This window comes from Ursus maritimus, unplaced genomic scaffold, assembly GCF_017311325.1.
Source record: "Ursus maritimus isolate PB19 unplaced genomic scaffold, ASM1731132v1 scaffold_32, whole genome shotgun sequence".
In the NCBI taxonomy this organism is placed as follows: Eukaryota; Metazoa; Chordata; class Mammalia; order Carnivora; family Ursidae; genus Ursus; species Ursus maritimus.
The window spans coordinates 23263593-23289066 of record NW_024425786.1 but is presented as its reverse complement, the minus strand read 5'-3'; the positions used below and the strand labels follow the sequence as shown (position 1 = coordinate 23289066).

General features: G+C 54.9%; 1 protein-coding gene across 1 annotated transcript in view; it reads left to right on the top strand.

The window, feature by feature from the left end:
- Positions 1-1020: 1020 nt before the first annotated feature.
- Positions 1021-25474, top strand: part of NKAIN1 (sodium/potassium transporting ATPase interacting 1) — a 38625-nt gene continuing 14171 nt past the window's right edge. Inside the window, exon 1 of the mRNA XM_040619159.1 lies at positions 1021-1093. Within this exon, the coding sequence (XP_040475093.1) occupies positions 1040-1093 (54 nt within the window). The 5' untranslated portion in view covers positions 1021-1039. The remainder of the gene's footprint in view (positions 1094-25474) is intronic.

Sequence of the window (25474 nt, the reverse complement as noted above, 5' to 3'; positions counted from 1 at the left end):
CTGCCTCTGTCATCAGGCATCTCACCCTTATGCCACCAGGAGCTTGTCCGTTCTCTGTACTGGGAAGCTCAGTGGGTTCTGGAACAGCGCTGCAGTGCTCATCTCTGGATCCCGGGTCCCCCAGGGGTGTGTATGCAGTCGGGGCTCAGTAAATGCCAGTAGAAGGAAAGAGGGAAGGATGAACATGTGATCAGACACTCAGGAGGGAGGCTGGAATGAGGAGCAGATCTGGGAACCAGAGTGGAGAGAGGGCCAAGGCCGGAACCCTGGGGCTCTAGAGACAGGGTGGAGGGAGGAGTGCTCCAGCACCCTCAGGAGGCCAGGCGCAGGGCTAAGTGCTTCAGTCACACAACTGCTTTTCACCTTCTTGGCAACTCTGAAGCAGACGTTATTCCCACTTTGCTAAGAAAGCTGAGGCCCAGAGAGGGGACGTGACGCGCCCAAGGTCACACAGCCCGTGAGCCGTGAAGTCCGGGTCTGACCCCGGGCCTTCAGCCCTCAAGCCTGCACTCTTCCCGTTCACTCCCTATCTCTCCCTCCACCCTCCGCTTCCCTACCCCTTCTCCCCTCCTCTCTGCTCCCGCGGCCGCCCCGCCCCGCCCCTCCCCTCCCTCCCGGTGGCGGCGGCGGCGGCGGCGGTGGAGCCACGTGGTGGGGCCGGGAAGCCGCGGCCGCCGAGCGCCCGGGCGGCTGCCCCAGCTGGGCAGTGCTGCTCTGCGCCGCGCTTGCTGCCCGCGCTCCCCGCTCCGCGCTCCCCACCAGCCGCCCCGGGGCAGGAGGCGCGCCTGGCGGCCGGCCGGCCAGACAAAGGAGGCGCGGCGCGGCAGAGCCAGCGCGGGCCGACGGACCATGGACTCGGAGCGCGAGCGGCCGGCCCCAGCCCTGAGGACCCGGCGCGCCCGGGCCCGGCCTTAGGCGCCCGGCCCCGCCGCCCGGGGCGCGCAGCGGGGAGGACGCGGAGCCCGCGCGGCGCGGAGGAGACGGCGGCCGCCGAGCGAGAGGGACGCCGCGGCGGACGGCCCGCGCGGCCCCCGGAGCCATGGGCAAGTGCAGCGGGCGCTGCACGCTCGTCGCCTTCTGCTGCCTGCAGCTGGTGAGCGCGGGGCGGCCGGGGCCGGGTGGGGCGCGGCGGGGCGGGGTCCCGGGCGTGCGGCTGGGCCGTGGGTCCCCGTGCCTGTCTGCTGCGAGTCTCGGGTGGGGGGTGGGCTGGAGTCACGGAGCGGACGGGCGGAGCCTGCTCCTGCTGGCCGGGCTGGCTCTTTGTGTGCGCTCCTCGCCCGGCGCTCCCGGGTCCCCGAGTGCGTCCTGCGCGCCCGTCCCCCCGCCCGCCCCGCCCCGTGCGAGTGGCCTGCCGTGGGACTGTGGCTCGCGGGGGCCGGGGGGTGTGTCCCGGGCTGCTCGGCGGAGCCGTTGAGGTCCCTGCCGGCTGTTTTCCTCTAGGTTGCTCGGTTGCGCGGCTCTCCTCTCCTCTGGGTCTGTGCCCGTGTGAGTGTTTCTCACAAAGTCTCTGCTCCTGTGTGTGTGTGTCTCCGCCTTTCTCCTTGGTGTGTCTCTAGATCTCTAACCATTTCTGGTCCACGTTCATCTGTGTGTGTTGGGATCTTAGACTCCAAGAACCGTTCCCTCCTCCTCCTTTGTGCTGTTTCTGCCTGCCTGCACCCTCCTGGCTGGGCAGGCCTGGGAATGGAGAGCCACCTCTCTGGAGAGGGTCACAAGGGACTGCCAGGTCCTGGGCCAGTCTGACAAACTGGGTGCTGGCCGCCTTTCCCGCTTTGACTGTGACCACTGCAGCCAGGGGCTCCCCATCAGTCATCAGTTCCAGCGGTGCGTCATGGGTGGGGACCAGACCCTCCTCCTGGGCTGGCAGGGGTGAGGGGTGGGGATCCTTGGGTGCCCTGGCAGGGAGAGGAGCATCTGGGGAAACTGCTTCACCCCAGCCTCGGGAACTCAGGTTCTTGCCTCAGGGAGGCCAGTGGAGTGAATTTGGGGGCTCAAGAGGACGTGTTCTCTTCAATTCAAGCTCTGGCATGTGAATTTGGGGAGCCGGTTAAGGAGAGGTCTCCTGCCCATCCTAGAGCTACAGCCTGACAACTAGTGGGTTTTGAAGCTGTGCTGAGCCTCCAGGCAGAGAGGTGCACGGGGACCTCCGTGGGCAGAGCTCCGGGCTGAGTGTGTGTGGGGGGGAACCTGAGCCTCACTGATGCGGAACTCCACCGTCTGGTCTCCACTGTTGCCTGCAGCCACGCTTCTCCTCCGGACAGGTGCATAGAGGAAGGCAGAGCGAAGCTTTGAGCCTGGGTGTGCAGACCTCCTCAATCATCTTCCTTCTCTCTCCTCGGGGACGCTTGCCATCCGCAGCCTTGCCCTCCTGGGCGGTGGTAGAAGCAGCCAGGCCCTGAAGATTGTAGCCCTGCTCCCAGCTGTGGGACGCGGGGCAAGTGACTTCCCTTCCCCGGAAGGCCACCTTGGTCTGCCTGTCTGTAAATGGCTCATCCTTGAGGGTTGCAGAGGGGATTAATTAAAATCAGGTAGAATGGAAACTCCGGAAGGGCAGAGATTATCTGTTTCGCTCCCTGCTAAATCCCTAGCAGCTGGAATGGTGCCTGGCACTCCATTAATATTTGTAAAATAAATTAATGAATCAGTTATTTGGCAACTCCTGGCTCACAGTTGAAACACCCTTCTTTATATACTTTGAGGAATAGAAAATGCCAAGAAATGATGGAACTTTTCCAAGGATTTTTTTTTTCTGCTTGTTAATTTTTAAATTTTAAACTAGGACATTCTTTATTCTTAAAAAAGTAATAGACATCTATTGTAAAAACTGTATCAATAAATAATCAAACAGAGCAGAGCATAAAGGTACGCTTCCTTCTGAGCCCGGTCCCACACCCCAAAGGTAAGCCCTGTTGGCAGTCTGCCCCATTCTCTGCTGCTGCTGAAAACCATGGTTAGCTTTGGGCAGCATTTACTCAGCGTTAGGTGCCCTTGTAAGCCCTTTTCCGTGTATTAACTTATTCAGTCCTCATAATGATCCTGTAAAGCAACTTGCCCAAAGTTCTACAGTTAGGAGCCAGGCTTTGAAGCCAGGGAGCTGGCCAGCATCCTCTGTTGCCTTCTTCAATATAAAATCTAAGTAGTTCTGGCCCGGAGCAATCAGGGTCCCTCAAGAGGTCCTTACTCCTCCCTGCCGCCCACTCACCTGCCTCCAGAGCTCTCTCCAGCTGAGCTAACTCGGCCCTTCCACTTAGAGGGTTCACCAGCCTAGGGACTGTGGAGTTAGGCAAGGCCTGGCTGGGATTCTGATTCTCCTACAGCTTGGGTGGGTGGCCGCGGGCCACTTGTGGGAGTTACATGAGATAATTTGGGGCAGGGACGTGCTCCAAGGAGGGACTTGGAAATTGCTCTCTTGCCTGTGTTTTCTGTCGGGGCAGATGGAAGAGTGGGTCCCTTCAGCTGATGTTAACCCCCCGGGAGCCTCTGCTGCCTGACGGCTTCGCACGTACTCCGGGAGGCTGGACTCCACCAGCCTGACATCATCCTAGAGAGAAGGGAGCCTGTTTTCTCATCCAGTGGAAAGAGACCAAGAAGGAAAAGGCTGTTAAATGTTTGTCAGCTGAAAACTTTAGAAGACGAGCTGTCATTTTTCCTCTCTTGAACCGGGTTTGATCATTATAGTAAAACAGGCTAGTTCTAGACACTCTTCTGGAGTTGGGATAGACTTGCTGTGGGTGAGGGAGTAGGGTGAGGTGTGTCCTGGGGGGTAGGAGGAGCAAGTGGGGGCTTTACCATTCAGGTGGACAAGCATAGGGACAGGGCTCTGGGGTTTGATAGGACAGACCTGGGTTCGAGTCCTGGCTTTGACATTTCCTAGCTGTGTGATCTTTGGCAAGTGGCTTACCCTCTCTGAGCCACAGTTTTGCCCTCTGTTAGTGATAATATAAACGGTTGCCAATTCTTAGGGTTGTTTTGAGGAGTAAATGCATATAACGAACGAGCTTAGCACGGTGCCACGCACCAAGCGAACATTTAATAAACTATAGCTTCTCATTGTTACGTTAATGATATATACCGTGGGATGCTTTCTTGGCATTGTGGCCCAAACATATCTAGGTTCCCCCCTGCACTCTTCCTTTGTGGGAAGCAGCGGGTAGTTGGGCACTGAGCTGAGGAGGTAGGAGGCTTGAATTCAAGTCCAGCTCTGCCGCTGACATCCTGTGAACTCAGGCAAGCCTTTTTCCACTGCAGGCCTTGGTTTTTCCATCTGTAAAATGGGGAGAACCACTGCTCTGTGTCTCTGGGGTCCTGCCAGTCCTGCCCATCTGGGACTGTGGGATGATGTCTGGGCTGAAGCTAGGGGTTTCAGGGCATCTCAGTTTGGTCTATTCTGTAGAATACCTTGAGTCCGTTCCCTTCCCTTCCTTTCTACTTCGTGTATCATCTTGACCTTTTTAATGCTATTCCCCGCCTAATTTTTAGGTGCTCCTCTTTTCCCTCCCTTGTCCAAACCTTCCCCTTCTTTCCAGGTCCACCTCCTTCCTGAAACCTTCCAGGCCACCCTGTTCTTCCTGTGAGAAGATGAACCAAGGAGATTTGCCCAAGGGAACCCTCATCCAGTTCTTCCGTCATCATCATTATCGCTCCCATTTCTGGAGTCCTGTGCTAAGCACTTTCTAGGCATTACCTCATTTAACCAAATGAGCTTACATATGTAAAGCGTTTGGCACAGTGCCTGGTACGTGTTCAACGATCGATAAACATTAGCTTTAACTGATTTTAGTCTCATAGTTCTTCCACACAACGGGACGGATGTTCTCGCTCTCCCCTATTTCAGATGAGGAGACTGAGGCTCAGAGAGGTGGCGACGTTTGCCCGAGGTCTCTAAGCTGGCCAGTGACGGACCCAGGACGCGTGCGCTTTACTGCCTGAGCAGAGAGCCACCCATCCGCTCGCCCCAGTCCGCTGCTCACATTTGCACAGCGCGTGACCTCACACGGGTCTCTTCCCTGCGTCCGGCCTCAGCGTCCTCATCCGAAAATGGTAATATTTCCATAGGATCATGCACTCGCCTGGCACCGCGAGCCCGTGAGCGCTCAGTCATACATCACTGCCATGGCCGTTCTCGTCCCCGCTCTGGGTGACCTTGGACACGTGCATTCACTCCTCTGGGCCCCAGTCTCTTCCTCCGGCAAAGAGAAAGCACCATCCCTACCCTGCGGAGTTGTCTACCGCGGTTAGCACATAGTAGGTATTCAGAAAAACGTCGGTTTCATTCTCTTCCGTTCTGGAAAGCTCTTTGCTTTCTCGGAGGTGGTGGGTGAGGGGGAAAAGACGTAGCTTCCTGCTGAGCTGCGAGTAATGGTGTGAAACGTGGTCAGCCTGATTGATGTCGTTATTAGCAGTGGTGATGGTGGAGGCTGGAGGGAGATGGGCTCTGCGGGGGCCCGCGCTCCAAAGCAGCTGTGCCTGCAAGCTGCCGGCCTCCTGGGGAGGGTCTGCTCTGCTCTCGGTGCTTCAGGCCCCTGGGCCGGGCGTGGGAGTCGGGAGTACAGAGCACCACGTTGTCTAGCCCACTGACCCTTTTTGTTCCTCATCCCCTTTTGGACGACTGGGGTGGTCAGCTCCCTTTTGCAGATGGACAGACTGAGGCCAAACAGCCCTCGAGAGCTTTTTGAGGTGGACAGAGCAAGGTGGATGGAGAAGAGGGCCCCTGGGGGCCCAGGGGATGGCCTTGGTTTGGCTCCGTTATAGGGGTAGGTGGGTGTGAGGTTTGGGGATAAGCACCCCATAAACAGCAGCTGCTCTGAGATGTGGCACAGGGGTTAGGAGCAATACCTCGGGGGTCCCACAGACCTTGCTGCCTTGCTTGTGACTTCCAGCAAGTCCCTTCCCCTCTCTGAGCCCCGGCCTCCCTCCTGTGAAGGAGTCAAGGCATCGGCCCCTACCCTCTTCCCCCCTGGCAGTTTGGGGTTTTTAGCAGTCAGAGTCATTTCCATAAACTCTTCAAGTCTAAGTTTCTTTATGCGGGAAGTGCACGGTTCAGAGGGAAATAACAGCAACTCCTACTTGCTTTTGTTTGGTGTCTCCGATGAGCCAGGCGCTTCATCTGCCCTGTCCCTGGTTACTGTCTCAGTCTTCGTGGCCACGTGGAGGGCGGGGACAGAACGAGGATTCAAACCCAGACCTTGGTCTCCGTGGCTTCTACCACGCATGCCCCGCCGCTCCCCCTAGGAGGTGGGGATGCTGGGTGTGGACGCGGCTGGAGAAATCTGTCCCTTTCCTCAACCACTAGGGCTTGTCACCAGGTGCCAGATCTGCTGAGCTGCTTGTCCCCCATTTCTACTCACCCCACTCTCTGTGCTGAGTTTAAGGTTGCTGTGAGGCAGGTTGAGGGAAAGGTACCCAGGGAAGAAATTAACCTGTATTGGAGACCTGAGAGCCCTCATAACAACTCTGTGAGATAGGTGTGGTTTTTATACCCATTTACTGATGGGCATACAGAGGCCTGAAGCATGAAGTGAGTTGTCACCAAGGAAACAGAAGCTACAGCCTGGGTCTCGGATGAGTGATCAAGGGAAAAAGATTTGAGAGTGCTTGTAAAATCAGGACCAAGCCGAGATGGTCAGCTGTGATTATTGCCATCTCTTCTCTCCTCTGGCTTCAGGGGGGCATGGGTGATGGGAGAACAAGTTGAGACCAGAGATGTGTTTTTTGGTCTGTTTTTTTTTTTTTTTTATGTCTTTTTTTAAGTAATCTCTACACCCAGTATGGGGCTTGAACTCATAACCCTGAGACCAAGAGTCAGCCAGACGCCCTAGAAATGTGTTTATTAAAAGCTATTTCCAGGCTACAGGTGATGGAGCCTGTTGTGGTCCAAGAGAGCCCAGTTCCAGTGCCCTTGGCTTCTGGCCTTGACCTGGAGACGGAGAGGGCTGGTGAATCCGAGACACTTCCGCCAGCAAGCACCGTGCACCAGGGTTTTAGAAGAGCTGTTATTGCGGCTGCAGGCTTGAACATGTTACCCGGCCTCCGGGCCGCTGCCTCTCGGAGCAGCTGGCGAACCAGCGATAGAGAGGTCAACAGGGAAGAGCTTGGGCTTTGGGGTCAGGCTGGGCTTTGAATTCCATCTCTACCTCTTTGTAGCTGGGTGACCTTGGGGCAAGACATTTAGCCTCTCTGAGCTTCCCCCTGCACTTCTCTCGGTCAGGATACTGATCTGCCTCGGAGAGGTGTCAGGAGGCTCCTTTGAGATAAGATACGCTGAGTAAGGCTCACAAAGGGTTCACACTCCTAGGTGCTCCAGAAATGACACAGCAAGTTCTAGCATCTAAATACTGTGCTGTAGGAGAGGGGACACGTCCCCTTTTCAATCACTGTTCCTTAGTCTTCTCGTCTATAAAATGGGAATAATCATAGCACCTCCCTCATGGGACTATAGTGAGTGGCCTGAATTAATGCGAGCAGAGCCCAGTGCTCATTCAGAGGGGAGCAGAGCGGAAGGTGTGGCCCCCTGTGTCCTCTCTGTAAAGGGAGGAGGTGGGACTCATCATCTAAGAGGACCTCTCCAGCTCTAAGCCGGCAGTGAGTCCGGCCCTTTCCCGAGGAGAGAGCAGACCTGCCGCTACACCAGCCCCTCCTGCTGCCCTCCTGCTGTGGGCCGCGGTGATGTGAGGATTGGGCTCTGAGCAGAGGAGGACCCTCCTGCCTCCGATGGCCTGCCCAGGGCTTTACCCCCAGGTGCCAGGTTGTCGGGGCTCACGTGACCTCTTCTGTCCTCTGCCGTCTGTTTGAATGAGTGTCCGTACTGTCCCCATCCCAAAGGCCCAGTCGGGATATTTGGTTCTAAACTCAAGTCTCGGGCCACAGAGGTTCAGAGCAGGAGGTCGTGACCCATCACTAACCCCGGCCACTGCAGGTCAGCCACCTGAAGTCCAGAAAGACTCAATTCCGTTGGGTCAGAGAGTAAGAATTGCCACCAGCTAACCCTACCCAGAGTTGTATTTAGCAAATACTTATGAAGCACCCACAAAGTGCCAGGCTCAAGTCTGGGTGCTAAGTCACCCTAGGGCATAAAATAGGCCCTCAGCTGCAAGTCAGAATCCCAGGGTTCAGGAACTCACTTGCTGTGCAACTTTGAGCTGGCCCTGCCCTTCTCTGGGCCTCATTTTGTCGAGTCTGGGAAACTGGGAAATGGAGAGGAGATGGTTGAACTCCATCAGTGGTTTTCAAGTTACCTACAGAGGCTCTGCAGGCAGACTGACAGTCAGGTGGTGAGCTCCCCGTCACGGGCAGTGACAAAGAATTTACATAGTGGGATGGCCACTTGGATGTGTAATGGATCTGATGATGGTCCAGGTCCCCTGGAACCACCAGCAGCTGGTTCTAGGCCCTGAGAGCACAGTGGCAAGAGCACAAAATGGTATCTATTTGAATAATGGACATCGTGGGCTCCTACGACGTCCGTTTGCCTTAAGCATGCTCCCCACCCCATCCCAAATCACGGATCCCGGCCGAGCTCCTGGCACAGGGAGTGGGGGACATGGGAGCCTGTAGGCTCTTTAACCCCAAGTCTACTCTGGCTACCCCTTGCCCTAGAAGGGGAGGCAGCCCTGGGATTTTCAGGGTAGTGATGGCTCTTAAGCCTCTTTTTTTTTTTTTGGAGGGGGGGCGGTTCTGCAGCCCCAGCCTGAATCAGAGATGTGGGTTTTCAATTACACAATTAAATGCACAATTAGGCATAATTACCAGCGCTCAGAGCCCGAGACTGCTCATAATAGGCGTGTAATCTACTGCAGCCTCTGTTTATACTACTCAGCGCGCTCCCTAATGATGCCAGGATGCCTTCACACTGCACTGTTGCCATGGAAACCAGCCCGCCACCACCATGCAGGGCTGACAAATGGTGTTCCAGTCCTGGGCCCCTGGATTGTTTCTGAGGCCTCTGCAGCCAGTCCGGAGTGAAGGGGCTGGCGGGGCGGGCCAGGAAGGCAGGTCACTCTCCCTGCCCTCTGACACACCCCGCTGGCTGGAGCCAGCAGGGAAGACAAGGAGAAGGGGGCATCAGCCCCCCAGAGTCCTCAAGCCCCAGCAGGGGAGCCCAGGTGCTGGGCAGGGTCTCGTGGTTAGCCATTCCAACTGAGGTGTGGACCGAGGGCCCTGCATACAGCCAGCTCCCACGTGGGCCTGGCTCTGCCGTGAACTGGCTCTGTGACCTTGGACCAGTCCTTGCCCCTCTCTGGGGCTGTCTCCCCATTTGTGACGTGGACTGCAGGGTATGTCTGCAGTATTAGACTACTCTAATAGATTTATTGAGCATTTCCGCCACACTGCCTGCTGTTGTGACTGCTTCTCCTGCAGGAGCCCATTCCCCCCTGCCCCGCCTTGGTGGCCCTGTAGCCCTGGTGGCCACACCGTCCCCCGTTTCACAGAAGCAGCTGCTGAGGCCGTGAGCACTTACGTCAGGCAGCGGCAGAGCCGGGATACAAATCCAGGCCCTCGGACTCCGAGCCCCCACTCTTCGCCTCAAGTATAGGGCCTCACACGGGCCCTTCCCTGTCACTCTCGCCGCAGCCCCAGTGGCGGACCCTCGTCATCCCTGTTACCTAGATGAGGCCTCTGGGGCTCACGGCGCTGAAGTCACCTGCCCAAAGTCTCACAGCAAGGCCGTGGCACAGCGGGTTCTGACTGATGCCAAAAGTCAGGCTTCTTAGTGGAAGTCACAAAGGAGTAAAAAGATCGCCTTCCGTGAGCATACACCGAAGCTCCCCATTGTCCCCACCTGGCCCCAGCTGCTGAGGAATCACCAAGTCCTGGGGTCCCTCAGACCCAGCACTGTGCTTTGACCTCGAAAGGAATCTTGGCCTCGTCCTACCTGCATCAGCCCATTCCCACCCTGGTCACTGGAAACAGAGCCTGTCTTTTATGCTTATTTTTTCCCTACATTTCTCTGTCATTCGGTCCATTATTACGGTCAGCTACCGCGTGCCAGCTCTTGGGGACCAGACGAATCGGACAGAGTGGAGAACCAAGGCTGGAGCACAGAGGCATTCAGGGTCTAATGGCCCTGGGTTCAAACTCTGTCACTTAATGCATGGTTTGGGGCAAGTGGCTTGACCTCTCTGTGCCTTAGTTTGTTCACGTGTCATGAAGGCACCCGTCTCTACTGTGCGGGGTGCCAACATCACCCTCGCCAGATGCTGACTCTGTGCCAGGCCCTCGCCTAAGGCTGTTCTGTGCCCCGGGTGAACCCTCGTAATACTCAGCCTATTGCTGCCGCTTAACAAGCACTGGAGCCCCGGGCCTCAGAGCTAGTGGGCAGCCCAGCTGGCTTCTGAGTCCAGAGCCCCCCCCCCCCTTCCTCCCCAGCGCCCCCCCCCAGGCCGGGAGATAGAAGTGTTCCTCCTGCCACTTCCCTGGAGCGCCCGGCTGCTTGGCGAGATCTTCGGGAATGAGGCATCTGGAGGAAGGGGCAGTCTGAGGGCAACAGTGCCCACCTGGCCCAGCCCAGGCTTCTGTCTACTGGATGCCACCCCATTGACACCCTGAAGTCTGCGTTTTCTAAGACAAGGCTGCCAGACATTACTTTCGCTCCTACACGAGACAGGTGGGAAGACTAGGGTTTGCCCAAGACCACAGTGCACGTCAGTGACGGAGTTGGGACTGTGACCCAAGGCAATTTAGGAGACTTCTTGTTACCTTCCTTTGACCCACTACTAGCCCTTGGGAGAGAGAGGTTTGGGGCTGGAGTGTCTGCGTGTGTGTGTGTCTGTATTCAAAACTGCACCCAGCTACATGCCCGAGCATTTGTGGGGCAGACACTGGCATGTAGAGATTTGTGGATCAATAAACATCCCTTCCCGCTTCCTCCTTCTTCATTTATTCATGAACTCTGAACTCCTTGGCTCCCGAGAAACCGCCTGGAAGAAAGCAATTAGAGCATAATTAGAACCACTCCTATTATCAACTCTCAGCGGGAGGGGAAGGGGGGCTGCTCGGCCATGGGGGTGGGGGTGGCCCCGGAGTTCCCTACAGCCCTCTCTCCTGCAGCTGCCCATTCAGCTCCCCCTCCACGGAGCTCACCGGCCCACTTTCAGCGGGGACTAAGGAGCTCATCCCCGGAGGCATTTGGGCCCTGGGTAAGACCGGGGAGCAGAGCGTTCTGCTTGCAGGCTGAGTTAGAGCACATGGTTTCCGAGTCCCTGCCGTGCTCAGCTTCTTGGGTGCTCCCCGCCAGGGCCTGGGCCAGGTTGCACAAAAACCGAGATGCACACCATGGCTCCTGCTTTCTAGAAAACATCCCGGCGTCAGATGATAGGGAAGGAAGGCTACGCTGACAATAGGAAATGTAAATTACCTGGAGGAAGCAGCTTGCCAGGCAGGACTCCGCTCACGGCCAGATGATTCATAGTAATAATAACTGTACCGGAAGTCAGTGTTGGGGAGTGTTTCTGACCCCAGAGCCATGGCTCTTCCCCACGAGGCATCCCACCAGCAGAGAGCGGTTACCGAGAAGCCAGGGAGAGGGGTTCCTCCCTCCTCCCTGAGGAGCAGCAGGACAGGAGGCAGGGAGGTGCCAGGCACTGTGTTTCTCGATTCCGATGCTTGCCCTCACTTAGTCTTGCAGGAGCCCCAGGAGGCAGATGCTAATATTATCCCCGATGTACAGGTGAGGAAACTGAGGCTCGGGGAGACACAGAGCCTGTCCAGGGTACCGCGGTGTTGGCCTGTCGGACTCTAGACTCCTCATGCTTTGTGCTCTACGAGGCTCGAGGGTGAGATTTGCTCCCCCGAGCTTCAAGTTGGCCTTGACAAGCTGTTTAATGTGCCTTCTGCATCCAGCTCCTGGTTGAAGGTAACACGTTGGATCCCCTTGTTCCTCCTTCCACACCCATGTGGAAGCTACAGAGAGTGGGGGAGCCCTGCCACTGACTCCGGTCATCACCCCCAGGACCAGCCTTGGCAAAGGAAGGTGAAGGCCTGGCAGGTGTGGGCCTGGGGCCTCGTGAGAGAAGATCACCATGGATACCACGGGAGCCAGGGCTGTAACCAAGGAGACAGCCCCCCAGCCCTGAGGCTGTGACAAGGAGGGTGTGGCTTCAGGGTAGGACAGAGCAGGGGTGAGGGGCTAGATGCAGGCAGAGGGGGACGGTGGGGTCAGTGGTGCTCCCTCCTGGGAACGGGGGGTGGGGTAGTTGGGGACAACCAGGCCTCCTATTACCCTGTCCCACCCGAGGGGAGGTTGCCATGATAGCCAGCTCCCCTTCATTGACCCTCGGTAGGGTGCTGCCCCCCTTCTCCTAGTGACAGGTGTCACCCTGGCAACAGGCCCTGTGCCCAGCAAGGGTCTCGACTTCCCGGTGGCCCCTTCCCTCACATGTGCAGATAGATGATTCTTCTGACAAGTGCAGCAGCTCTGTCCAGCTGGAGGTGAGGGTCCACATGGGGCAGACTTGCAGACGTGGGCCTTTTACCAGCCCCTCACCAGACTCCCCCAGTGACCGTCCTGAAGTGCAGCTCTGGTCCTCCTTGCCTCTGTTTACAGCGGTCCATGGCTCCTCATTGCCTTTGGGAAGAAGTCTGATGTGGTGCTTCTCAAACTCGAAGGTGTAGCAGAGTCACCGGGAGGGCTTCTTAAAATACAAAGTTCTGGACCTTACCCTGCGTTTCTGATTGAGTAGGTCTGAGATAAAGCCTGAGAATTTGCATTTCTAACACGTTCCAAGGTGCCGCTGGTACTGCTGGTCCGGGGACCACACAGGGAGAATTACTTGGTCTAGCCAGTGGGACGTGACACTGCCCAGGCTAGCCCGCCAACTCTAACACTCACTGCTTCCGGTGCCCAAGCTCGGGCCACATTGATGTAAGCACACTGCTACACCTCATGCCTCAGTGCCTTTGCATCTGCTCTCCTGGCCTTTGGACGTCCTTTCCCCTCTGTATCTCCTGAAGGCCAGCTCACTCATCATTTCCTCTTTGGAACATCTCTGTCCTCCTGCACTGCCCCCCACTCCCCACGGATGTCCTTCTCCAGGCTCTGGCAACACCTGTCCCCACCACTTCTGTGACAGTGGGCGTCACGCTGTTGTCCTGTTTCTGCTTTGAATCTCTCTCCCTGGACTGGAAGCTCTGGGTCTGAGCTGTCTGGCCTTCCGTGAATGTGTGTTGCCTGATTGGCCCCTGTGAGCAGACGGAAAACCTGGGCGAATAATCACAAAGCTGCTTCGTTCACTCGGCCAGTCTGCTGTTCCTTGGTGCCTCCCCTGTGCCGGGCCGTGTGCTGGGTGCTGGGGGTTCAGCAGTGCGGGAGGCTCGGGGCTTCTTAGAGACGCTGGGCAGTGTGGCAAGCAAGGCATGAGCTGGGCCTCGCCTGGATTTTCTTTTTTTTTTTTTTTTAAAGATTTTATTTATTTATTTGACAGAGAGAGAGACAGCCAGCGAGAGAGGGTACACAAGCAGGGGGAGTGGGAGAGGAAGAAGCAGGCTCATAGCGGAGGAGCCTGATGTGGGACTCGATCCCGGAACGCCGGGATCACGCCCTGAGCCGAAGGCAGGCGCTTAACCGCTGTGCCACCCAGGCGCCCCTCGCCTGGATTTTCTGATGCTAACTTCCAAGCTCTCTTCATCCTCCGGGCTGCTCCCGGAGCCCGGGCAACTGTGTGGCCTGAGACTGCTTTAGAAATGTGTCTCCAGTGAGGGTTTGCCAGTTTGCTCACAATAGAGCCCAGTCCCCCATCCAATCAGCCCCAAGCCCACTTTGAGGATCTTCCAGGGCCTTTCCAGAGGACAGTGTGGCTGGTGTGTGCACCCCTAACCCTTAGGGACAAAGGCCGACTGTGGGGCTGGGGGGCGGCTGTTGCTGACACTTGCCTCCAAGGGTGTCCAGACCTGCATATTAGGCCCCTGCCTAGAAGGGAGCCAGGAGTGGGAATGCTGCTAGGACTGGCTGGACACTACTGAGCTCTAGCACGGCAATCCAAGGAGTCAGAGGAATTTACATTCACAGCCCGGCCTTCCGGATCATTCTGTCTAGGTGGGAAGATAGGACATATTTTATTTAAGGGTCTGTTCGCTTGGTTCATAGCTTAAATATTTAGATGCGTGGTACTGTATTGGTACTCTTGCTTTGGTCCTGAAGACCCGCAAATGTTAGAGAAGGGTCTGGGCTCAGGGCGGGGTGCAGGCAGAGGCTCCCAGGTGCCTGATCTGCCTCGGGCAGCACCAGCTGCTCCAGCCTGTCTCTGTCTGCTGTCAGCAGCCCCATGAGCCCTCCAAGCAGGCTGCTGCCCCCAAGCTGCCACTAGCTGTCATCCCCAAGATAGGCCACCAAGGACACAGGGACCGCCCCCCTCCCCCCCAAAGTGAGAGACTGTCGGGGGCCCAGCCTGGGACTCACACTGTGGCTGCCGGCTGGGACCTGGGACCGGCTGGGCCGTGAGGCTCCCCAGGCTGGACAGAACAGGATGGGGGTGGGGGGTCGGTTTCTCAGGGCCTGCAGTGGCCAGATGTCTGACATACATGTCAGCTCGCACCGTGCCAGCGGTACCAGGTGAGCCGTCCTCCTGCTGCTCTTTTCCAGGAGCTTGGGCCCGGCAGCTTGCTCAGCCAGACTTGGTTCTTCACCTGTAAATGGAGATCATCGTACGGCCTCTTAGGGCCACTGAGCAAACTCAGTGGGAGACTCCATGGAGAGCACTCAGCAAACACCTGGCACTTAGTACTTAGGACACGGCCACCGGAAATCCTGACCAGCCTTTTGGAGGGCGGCACGCCTGTAAGGCACAGAGCCATGACTGTTTGCTAAATGGGAAGCTCCCAGGCAGAGAATCCTGGGATGTGGGGGCCAGGAGGGTCCCCCGAGAACAGCCCTCCAACCCTTTGTACAGGTGGGTACACAGAGGCCCGGGAAGGCAGTGGAGCCCTTCGTGAACTGTTCTAGGAAGCGGGCTGACGCCATTTCTGGAAAGGATCAGGGTTGGGTGTGTGATTCCAGACAAAAATACCCTGAACAAAAATAAACTGTCCCAGGTAGGTGGAAGCAGTTGGCTCCTCTGCTCAGTCTGGGCAGCCGTGGGCAAGCGTCTACGGCTAGAACCTTTCCCCCTGCGCTCGATGTTGCCAGACAGGAGCTGTCGGGGAGCAGTGGCAAGGGTGCTCCTCCGTCCAGGAGGGGCCACTAAAAAGGTCAAACATTCCCAGGAGACGGGACTTGACCCCCCACTCTGACACACGGTGACCTCAAGAAAGAACCTCACTCTTCTCCTTTGGAAAATGGGGCTGCCGCTGCCCTAGCGGGATAGTAAGTCTGTTCCTCATGGACCCTGGGGCCGGGGGACCCGGTTCAGATCTGTATCCGCTGGTGACCTTGTTACTTCTCTTCTTTACGCTTCGCTTTCCCTGCGTGCAAAGCGTGGGTGATCTCAGTCTCTACCTGCCATGTCTCTGTGGGGGTTAAATGAATCAAAGCATGCTAAGAATTCAAGAGACACTTGGCATATAATAAGTGTTAGCTATTATCTCTTAGTGTTGCTCTGGGGATAAATCGAAATGCCACCTGTAAAGTGCTGGGCTCAGCACAGGCACTTAGTAGGTACTCCCGAGCCTTGCCTTCCCTTTCCTTCCCCCTATGAACCCCAGGCCTGGACAGAGGCGGGACCCAGTTCCCAGGAGAGGCCCTCCCTCCACCCCTCTTCCCCCTTTCTGCAGACAGCAAGCCCCTCTTCTTCCAACAGGTTCTGCCTGCAGCCTTCTGGCCCAGGGCCAGGAAATGATTGCAGGCGGCGGCTCAGCTCCCTCCCCTCTGCTCCTCTGCCCCCCCTCCCCCTTTAATCTCCCCGGCCTGCCTGGGGGTGGGGGATGGGAAAAGGCAGAGAAGGTCTCCTGGGGGCTGCAGGTATCTGTCAAAAACTCAGGCTCCGGGGTCAGACCACGTGGGTTTGCTCCAGCCCTGAGATCGCAGGCTGTGCCCCCACCATAGAACCGGGACCACGGCCCACCCCTCGCTCTGCTCGCGAGGTTTAGGGCGGTGTACCCGCAAAGCGCTGGACACAAAGCCTGGCCCAGAGTTAGCGTGTATGACCACACTAGTGTTCAAGTTCAGAGCCAGGCATTTTGAAGGAAACGCTTCCGCCCGGTCACTTGGGGGCACCCCTCTTACAGGACAGGCTCTCATGGGGCCCCACAGGACCCCTTCCCGGGAGCACCCCACCCTGTGGTAGATTGCCAGGAGAGGAAGCCGGAGACAGGCTGGGGGTCAGGCTGGTGGTCGGGGTGACATTCCTTCCACTCCGGGGTGCCTTTGTGCCGGGGATGAATCAGAGCAGGGTACCTTCCCCGGGGGACCAGACCTCTGCCAGGTGGGAGTAAGGGTGGCGCAGAGGGAAGGACACCAGGCTGCAGGCACCGCCCCCCAGCTCTCCGAGCCTCAGTGTCTTCATCTGTCCAGTGGGGCTGGTAACCCCGCATTGCAGGGGGGTGGCAGGAATCGCAGTCTGAGCTGTGAAGGGCTGTCCAGATGTTGGCAGCTGCGGTCATTCTCTGCTGCAAGAAGTGGGGAAGCTGGGAGCTGAGCCAGGACTGCAACAGTGATGGAAGGGGGGTCCGGCAGCCCTGGGGGAGGGGCTCCTGCCGCCCACCACTAAGGCTAGGCAGGCTTCCCTGCCAGGCCTGCAGTCAGGAGGGTAAGTCAGCAGTGTTTGCTGTTGCCATAGCAGTGAGGCTGGTTTTCATCATTATTTTCTTCCTGGGAGCGTCAGTGCAGGAGGCGCCACTGAAGAAGTCGGGGAATTGGATTTTTTCGTCCCTCCATCAGGTCACGTGAAGAATGTCTCAGTTGGGAGAAATGACCTGCCAGCTCCTTCTGGCACTTGACCCCATGCACTAGATGCCTGACGCCTCCAGTGTGATGCTTGACCCAAGGGAGGCCTCACAGGGCTTGGTGCCTCCTCTCCAGCTCCAAGCTGCTTTCCTGCTCAGCCTCTGACCCTGCCGTGCTGACATCAGGCCACAGCATATAATAGCCCTTCCAGCCCTTCCATCTGGCATTCTGCTCCCTCTCATTCCCCGTACTCTAGCCACGATGGGCTTTTCTGGACCCTTCTATTTGCCAAGTTCCCTCCCACCACAGGACCTTTGCACATGCTTTCCCCGCTGCCTGTTCTTCCCTCTCCTCCTTAACTTGCTAACCCCTCTTCCTTCAGTTCACTTCCTCCAGGAAGTCTTCCTTGACCACTACCATCATAGCTCTCATTCTTGTTACCCCTCCTTCAGACACTTAGCACAACAGTAATTTTCCTGTGTGTGTGTTCGTCCCCTCTCCCTCCACCCTCCCCTGAATGTTAGCTCTGTGAGGCCAAGAGCTATGTTTGGGCTTTCTTCTTCTTCTTTCTTCTCCTTCTCCTTCTTCTTTCTTCTCCGTCTCCTTCTTTCTTCTCCTTCTCCTTCTTCTTCCTTCTCCTTCTCCTTCATCTCCTTTCTTCTCCTCCTTTCTTCCTTTTTCTTCTTCTTTCTTCCCTTTCTCCTTCTTCCTCTTCTTCTTCTTCTTCTTCTTCTTCTTCTCCTTCTTCTTCTTCTTCCCTTCTTTTTTTTTTTTTTTTTTTTAGGTATAGTTCCCATAACATGAAATTCACTATCTTAGGGGGTGCCTGGCTGACTCTGTGGGTAGAGCATGTGACTCTTGATCTTGGGGTTTTGAGTTTGAGCCCTACATTGGGTATAGAGCTTACTTAAAAAATAAAATATTTTGGGTTGCCTGGGTGGCTCAGTTGGTTAAGCATCTGCCTTCAGATCATGATCTTGGGGTCCTGGCATTGAGCCCCACATTGGGCTCCCTTCTCAGTGGGGAGTCTGCTTCTCCCTTTCCATCTGCCCCTTCCCCTGCTTGTGCTCTCTCTCTCTCTCTCTCTAAGAAAAGATCTTTAAAAAAAAATTCATCTTGGGACGCCTGGGTGGCTCAGTCGGTTAAGCATCTACCTTCGAATGACGTCATGATCCCAGAGTGCTGGGATCGAGTCCTGCGTTGGGCTCCTTGCTCAGCAGGGAGTCTGCTTCTCCCTCTGTCTGCCGCTACCCCTGCTTGTGCTCTCTCACTCTCTCTGACAAATAAAATCTTTTTAAAAAAATTCATCTTAAAGTATACAATTCAGGGTTTTTAGTATGTTCACACTGTTTTGAAGCCATCACCACACTCTGAGTCCAGAACATTTTCATCATCCCATCACCCCAAAAAGAAACCTCAAACCCATTAGCAGTCATTCCCCATTATCCCCTCCCACCAGCCCTTGGCTACCACAAATCTGCTTTCTGTCTCTCTGGATTAGCCAATTCTGGACATTTCCTAGAAGTGGAGTCATACAATATGCAGTCCTTCATGACTGGCTTCTCTCACTTAGCATAGTATTTTTATTATTTATTCATTCATTCATGCATTCATGCATTCGAAGTAGGCTCCATGCCCCATGTGGGGCTTGAACCCATGACCCTGAGGTCAAGAGTCGTGTGCTCAATCAACTGAGCCAGCCAGGCGCCCCCTAGTATAATATTTTCAAAGTTGATGCTTGTTGTGTCTGTATTAGTGCTTCATTCTTTTTAATAGGTTCCTGTTCCATGTATGGATCTGTCAAATTTTGTTTACCCATTAATCAGTTAACGAACATTTGAGTGGTTTCCATTGGGACTGCTGTGAATAATGCTGCTATGAACTTTTCTGCACAAGTGTTATGTGAACTTTGTTTTCAATTCTAGCCTACCTACCTAGGAATAATTTTTTTTTAAAATTTGTCTTAGCAACACCTGGATGGCTCAGTCATTAGGCATCTGCCTTTAGCTCAGGTCATGATCCCAGGGCCCTGGGTTTGAGTCCCACACTGGCTCCTCGCTCAGCAGGGAGTCTGCTTCTCCCTCTGCCTGCTGCTCCCCCTGCTCGTGTGCTCTCTCTCTCCCTGACAAATAAGTAAAATCTTTAAAACAAAACAAAACAAAAGATTTATTTATTTTAGGGGGGGAAGGAGCAGAGGGAGAAGGAGAGACAGTCTTAAAGCAGACTCCATGCTGAGTGCAGAGCCCGACATGGGGCCTGATCCCATGACCCCACAATCATGACCTGAGCCAAAACCAAGAGTCGGACACTTAACTGACTGCACCACCCAGGCGCCGCTCTATGTAGGAAAAAATTGCTGAGCCAGAAATAACTGTGTTTAATTTTTTGAGGAACTAGCCTGTTTTCCACAACAGCTGCACCATTTTCCAGTCCTACCAGCCATGCCACAAGCGTTCTACTTCTTCACATCCTCATCCAAACTTGCTATTATCTATGTTTTTAAAGTTTATTTATTGATTTAAGTCATCTCTACACCCAACATGGGGCTCAAACTCAGGATCCAAGATCAAAGCCACACACTCCTCCCACTGAGCCAGCCAGGCACCCCGTCTATTTTATTTTAGCTATCCTTATGGGTATAAAATAGTGTCTTATTGTGGCTTCAATTCACATTTCCCTGATGACATTGAGCATCTTTCCGTGTGCTTATTGGCCATTTTTTAAATCTTTGGAGAAATTTCCATTCAAATCCTTTGCTTATTTTTTAATTGGGTTATTTATCATTTTGTTGAAGGGTAAGAGTTCTTTATATATTCTGGACTCTAGACTCTTACCACTTCTCTGATTTGCAAATATTTTCTCCCATCCTGTGGGTTGCCTTTCACTTTCTTGATTGTGTCCTTTGATGTTCAACTGGTTTTGATTTTTTTTAAAGATTTTATTTATTTGAGAGAGAGCAAGAGATAGAGAGAGAGCACAAGCAGTGGGGTGGGGGGCAGAGGGAGAGGAAGACACAGACTCCCCACTGAGCAGAGAGCCTGACGTGGGACTTAATCCCAGGACCCTGGGATCATGACCTGAGCTGAAGGCAGACGCTTCACCGACTGAGCCGCCCAGGAGTCCAGATGGTTTTGATTTTGATGACATCCAATTGATCTAGTTTTTCTTTGGCTGCTTGTGCGTTTGCTGTCGTGTCTAACACGTGCCCACTCCAGGGTCACTTGGACTTACACCTATGGGTCCTTCTAAGAGATTTATAGCTTCAGCTCTTACATGTAGTTCTGTGATCCATTTTGAGTTAGTTTTTGCATATGGTGTGAGGTAAGGGACCAACTTCATTCTTTTGCATGTGGATTTCCAGGTGTCCCAGCACCCTTTGTTGAAAAGGCTATGCTTTCTCTCCATCGAATGGTCTTGTCACCCTCGCTGACAATCAGTTAAATGTATGGGTTTATTTTTGGGCTCTCAATTCTATTTCACCAACGTGTCTGCCTAACCTTATGTCAATACCACACTGTCTTGGTTACTGTAATATTATTGTGAGTTTTGAAATCAAGAAGTCTAAGTCCTCCAACTTTGTTCTTTTTCAAGATTACTTTGACTCTTCTAGGTCCCTTGAATGTTCCTATGAATTTTAGGACCAGCTTATCTATTTCTGCAAAAAAAAAAAAAAAAAAAAAAAAAAAAAAGGTAGTTGGAATTTTGATAGAGATTGCATTGAATCTGTAGCTCACTTTGGGAATATCGTCACCCTGACACAGCTGGGTACGAATCCTGCCTCTACCACTTACACGCCCTCCCTGGGCCTGTGTTTCTACACATGGAAAATGACAGCTCTCAACAGCTGAGAGGAGAACATGAAACAAGTAGACATAAGGCAGCGTGTCCAGGGTGGGCTCCATGCAAGGGGAGGGAAGTCCCTGCTCTCTTCTCTGGACTTGTGCCAAACTGACACTTGCAGTCAGTGGTCTGTGCAGCCAGTGCAGGCCTAGGGCACAGTGCCCGTGAGTGCTTGGTGGGTGAATGAGAAGAGCCAGGCTGGAGAAGGGGCCAAGCTGGGTCAGGCAGCTACTGGACTGGATGGGGTGGATCAGGGAGGGTGCTACCTGGCCTCAGAGGGGTCTGCACAGCAGGACAGTGGTGGGCTCGTCTTCAGAACTTGAGTCCTCTGAGCCTGTAGGAGACCCAGACCCAGAGTCTTCACTATGGGTAACTCACTGGAACGAATGTGGCTTTACCCATGATCACGGGCCAGGCAGTGTTCTGAACATTTTACACATATTCCTTCATTTAGGCTTCACGACAATCCCATGAAATATGTACTATTATCATTATCCCCATCTTATAGATAAAGGAGTTAAAACACAGAGAGGTTAAGTGAGTTGCTGAAGGTCACACAGCTAGTAAGTAATAAGGTGGGATTCAAACCCCGGACAGTCTGGCTTGTAGGCCACACTTTTAAGTGCTGCCCTGTACAGCTTCTCAGGGAACAAGCACCAGGAATCTCATCTTGGTATGAAACCAAGGACTTAATTATCCTAATAATGATGATGCAGGCCTAGTACTTTACAGTTTAAAAAGCACATTCTAGTATGTAAATTGCTTCGTGGCTGTGATCTTCATTGATCCTCCAATTTCTCTGTGAATAAAAAGGACATTATTATCCCCTATTCGCCAATGAGCAATGAAGATACAGAGAGGGAAAGTGACTCGTCCAATCAATGAGAATTTATTGAGCACTTACTGTATGTCCAATTCTCTACTTCCATTACATCACTGAGTCCTCACACAACCCAGGAGGTAGGTATCTGCGGTACTTGTGTTCCCATGTTACAGACGAGGAAACTGAGGCTCCAGGAAATGACCTCCCCAGGTCCTGCAGTTTGCGAGAGCTGGGACTCCCTCCCCAGTCTGCCTCTCGCCTCCCCGGAGCGTGAGTTGATCGCTGCTGGGCTCTGACCCCATCGAATGCTGGGTAGATGGAACTCCTGAGAGTTTGGGCCAACCTTCTGGTCTTTTCCACCCCATCTCCAGCCTTACCGCCACTCCTACAATTCTCGGGGCCTCCTTCATTCACCCTGTTTAAGTGCCTGCTCCATTAAGGTGCTTTCTGCCACGAGTTTTTTGGCTTAATTATATGGTGTCGTTTGTGGTGCTTCATGGGGGAGCTGATTAATCACCTTTTTATTTTTCCAGAAGTCCATCGATCTGCAGCCGGTTTTTTCTGGGAGAGCCTGTTTGTTGCTAGGTTTTCTCCACCTGGATTGTCTTCGCCTCCATTCCTGTCTGAAACGTTCCTCTTTAGAGGCCTCCCTCATCCCAGGCCTTTGCTGCCCACTCCAGAGCCTGCCGGGGTGGGGGGGTCTCGGCATCTGGAGCGTGGGACTGGGGATACCCCCACAGTCTGGACATGGGCACGTAGGCAAGGTGGAGTGGGCATCAGCAAGAAGGGGAGAGTCCTGGGAGAGTGGGACTCTGGGCACGGAGAGGGATTCTGGGCCCTGGCCTTAGTCTTCTCAGGGAGGCCTTGGCATCCCCACCTGACCACCCACCTCTGGCCCACCCTTACTTAGGCAGAGAGCGCCATGCCCAGAGCGCCCAGCTGCCTGTCCCTCTGCTGGGCCGGGGGGATGAACCCTAGGTCTGAGGCCCAGTCCCATGTCTTCCCTGCCCCGCCACCTGTCATACTCCCAAGCCCCCAGGGGGTCTGTACCTCTCACATCTGGGATGACAGACTTGTCGCAGTTTGCCCAGAACTTTTGGGTTTTATCCCTTAAAGTGTAGCACCCCAAGAAAGCCCCCAGTCCCAGGCAAACCGAGATGGTGTGTCACCGTGCCGGCACCTCAGCGCTTTTGCATGCTCATTTGTCCCCCCTTAGTTTCTTCTTTATTTTGTTTTTTCTTATAAAAGTATTACTCCTCAATGTAAAACCCTTAACTGAAATATCTCTGGTTGAATCTCAAAGACACCCCCCCCCATCCTACTCTCCAGAAATACGATCCCACTACTGAAGGGACCCTGTGGCCTGCCTTTCACACCAAACTGCTTGGCCCCCTTGCACACCCCGTTGTAACGGCTGCGTCGTGTCCTTCGGTGTGGAGGGCCATCATTTGCTGTATACTGTCCCGAGGATATCGGAGCAAGTCGTGTGTCTTTATTATAATAGCCAGTTCAAGGCCAAAGCTAATATCACCTCTGCAAACCCTTCCCGGACCCTCGAGGTGGCCTCGGCTTATTTTCTCCTCACTGTCATTATTGAAATAATAATGGTGACCTTTCATGGAGCGCTTACCATGTCAGGCACTTGACAAACATCACCTCGTTTAATTTTCACAGTATTTCCAGGAAGTGTGGGGACTGTTATCCCCATTTTACAGATGGGGAAACTGAGGCTCACATGGAAGAGAAACCCAAGCCCGCCCTCTGCCACTGCATGAAACTGCCTTTCCGAAGAGTGCCCTGGAGCGGGTGGTGCGGGGGTCAGAGCCATGTCAGCCGTCCCCTGCTCCCTGACTGTGAACCAGCACGAGGACAAAGCCCGGGTGGCGTTGATGAAAGGACAGAGCTGGTAGCCACCGGCTTCTAATCCACTTCCTGCCAGACCCCAGAAATGAGGGCAGGACAGCCTGGTGGGAGGCAAGTGGCACAGTAGCTCCAGATCCAAGGGCCCCTCTACTGGGCTCCTGTGGGCTTTTCTAGGCCTGTAAGAGGGGCCGGCCCCCCGGCAGAAAGCAAGGAGCTCCAGGAGTGGAGATGAGAGGTTGGAGGGGGTGGGATAGGGCCTGGGCTCGCAACAAATCTAAAAGACCCCTCAGTCCTCTCCACACTGCTGTGGAGTAGGCATCCTTGTCCCCCGTTCCTCGGAGGAGGGGACCGAGTCAGCCTCCCTGTCCCGAAGGCCCCTCCCTGCCCTGCCCACATGGCCTCGCGCCGTGGTGCCTCTGGGTTTGGACCAGATTGTGGATGAAGAGATCGGGCTGATGACTTGAAGGGACCCTTTGATTTTAGACTGACCTTGGTATCACCCTGGGCTTCTAGGCGAGGCTTATGCAAATTAATGTAGATGTATGCTAATCAGACAACTACCAGGCCTGTTCTAATAGAGCTGCGGGCTCAGAGGTGTAGTGGGATGGATCTGCCCAGAAGGGGTCTGAGGAGTCCCCCAGCTGGGAAGGGTCAGCAGTCACTGGGATGAGGGGTGGGGTTGCCATGGAGACAGAGGCCAAGCCCCAGCGGCTGCCTCCTGCAGGGGCCAGGGCTGGCCCGGACCAGCCCTCTGAGACAGTCCCGGCCCCCCCTTAAGCTCCAGGCTGGTCTCTGAGGGCTAATTATGCACAAGCTAGTGGCCAGCTGCTCCCTGGCTCCCCCAGGCCCAGCTGAGGTACAGGACTGGGCCACAGCAGGAGGGCATAAGGACGGGCAGATGGCAGGCTGGGGGCTGGGGGGCTGGGGAAGCTGCCGTGAGGAGGAGTGGGGAGGAGGGAGGGAGATTACTCCAGCAGGGCTATGAGGGGTGAGATTCTCAACGGCCAGGGCATGCAAGCTGCCTCGGTAGCCAGGTCTCAGAGAGCCATGTGGTAGGGAAGAGTGAGGGTCTGGCCGCAGTCTCAGCTCTTCTGTATGACCTTGGACAATCCCTTTTACTTCCTTGGGCCTCAGTTTCCTTGTACAGCAATGGAGGTAGGTTTAAGAGATGTGAGTAGGAGGGGTGATATACAGTAGGCGCTCAATAAATGATTTGACTATTCTGAAGCCCATTGAGAGAGGTTATTTTGCTTTGTTTTCTAATGGGAAAGAACATCCCCCTCATCTTGCCCCTTTTCCAATTCCCTGCTCTCTGGGCTGGGGCAGATGTTCTGGTATCTTCGCTGAGGAGGGAACAGGCAGGACTGGCATCCCATGAGGACAGGGACTGGATCTCTACACTAACCACTGATTTGTCAGCTCTTAGCCCACAGAAGGCACTGGAGAGCTGTTTGTAGAATGAATGAGCAAACAGATGTGAAGGACTCAGCATAGTGTTGGGCACTAATAGGAGATTAATCCATGTGAGCTGTTCTGTTGCTGCGCACGGGAGCCGGGGCTGGGTGACTCAGGAGGGCAGCCTCTGCCCCTTCCTGAGCCCCTGACGTCCCCGGAGAGAGTTGTGGTGGGTGGGAAGAACGGTGAACGTCGAGACAAGGACTTGAACCTGAGCTCTGCCACTTCCTGTCTGAGTGACTCTGGGAGCTTCAGGACCAGGGTGAGCCTTCTCTGTAAAAGGGGAAGCTGCACGAGGGCTGTGGGGAGCCCTTGCCCCTTGTCCGGCTGAACCCGAGGAGAGGTGGGGACGGATTTGGGTGTAGTCAGGCAGGGGGGCGCAGGGCTGTGATGACCCAGGCAGAACCTAGGGAGAGACCTTACCAGGGCCTGGCAGAACCAGCTTTTGGGGAAAGGGGGCCATGAGGCCCTCAGCAGGGCTCACAGGACCCCAGTGCTGGTCCCTGTGCTGATAGGCAGCCTGCAGGGCCACCAGACCCAGACAGCGATTAGAGCTACGGAGGCCCCCATTGTACAGATGAGAACACTGAGGCCTAGAGGGAGAGACTTGCCCAGGACCCACAGCACATTCACATCAGAGAAGGAGACCTCGGATCCTCTGAGCCACTTCACTGCTTTTT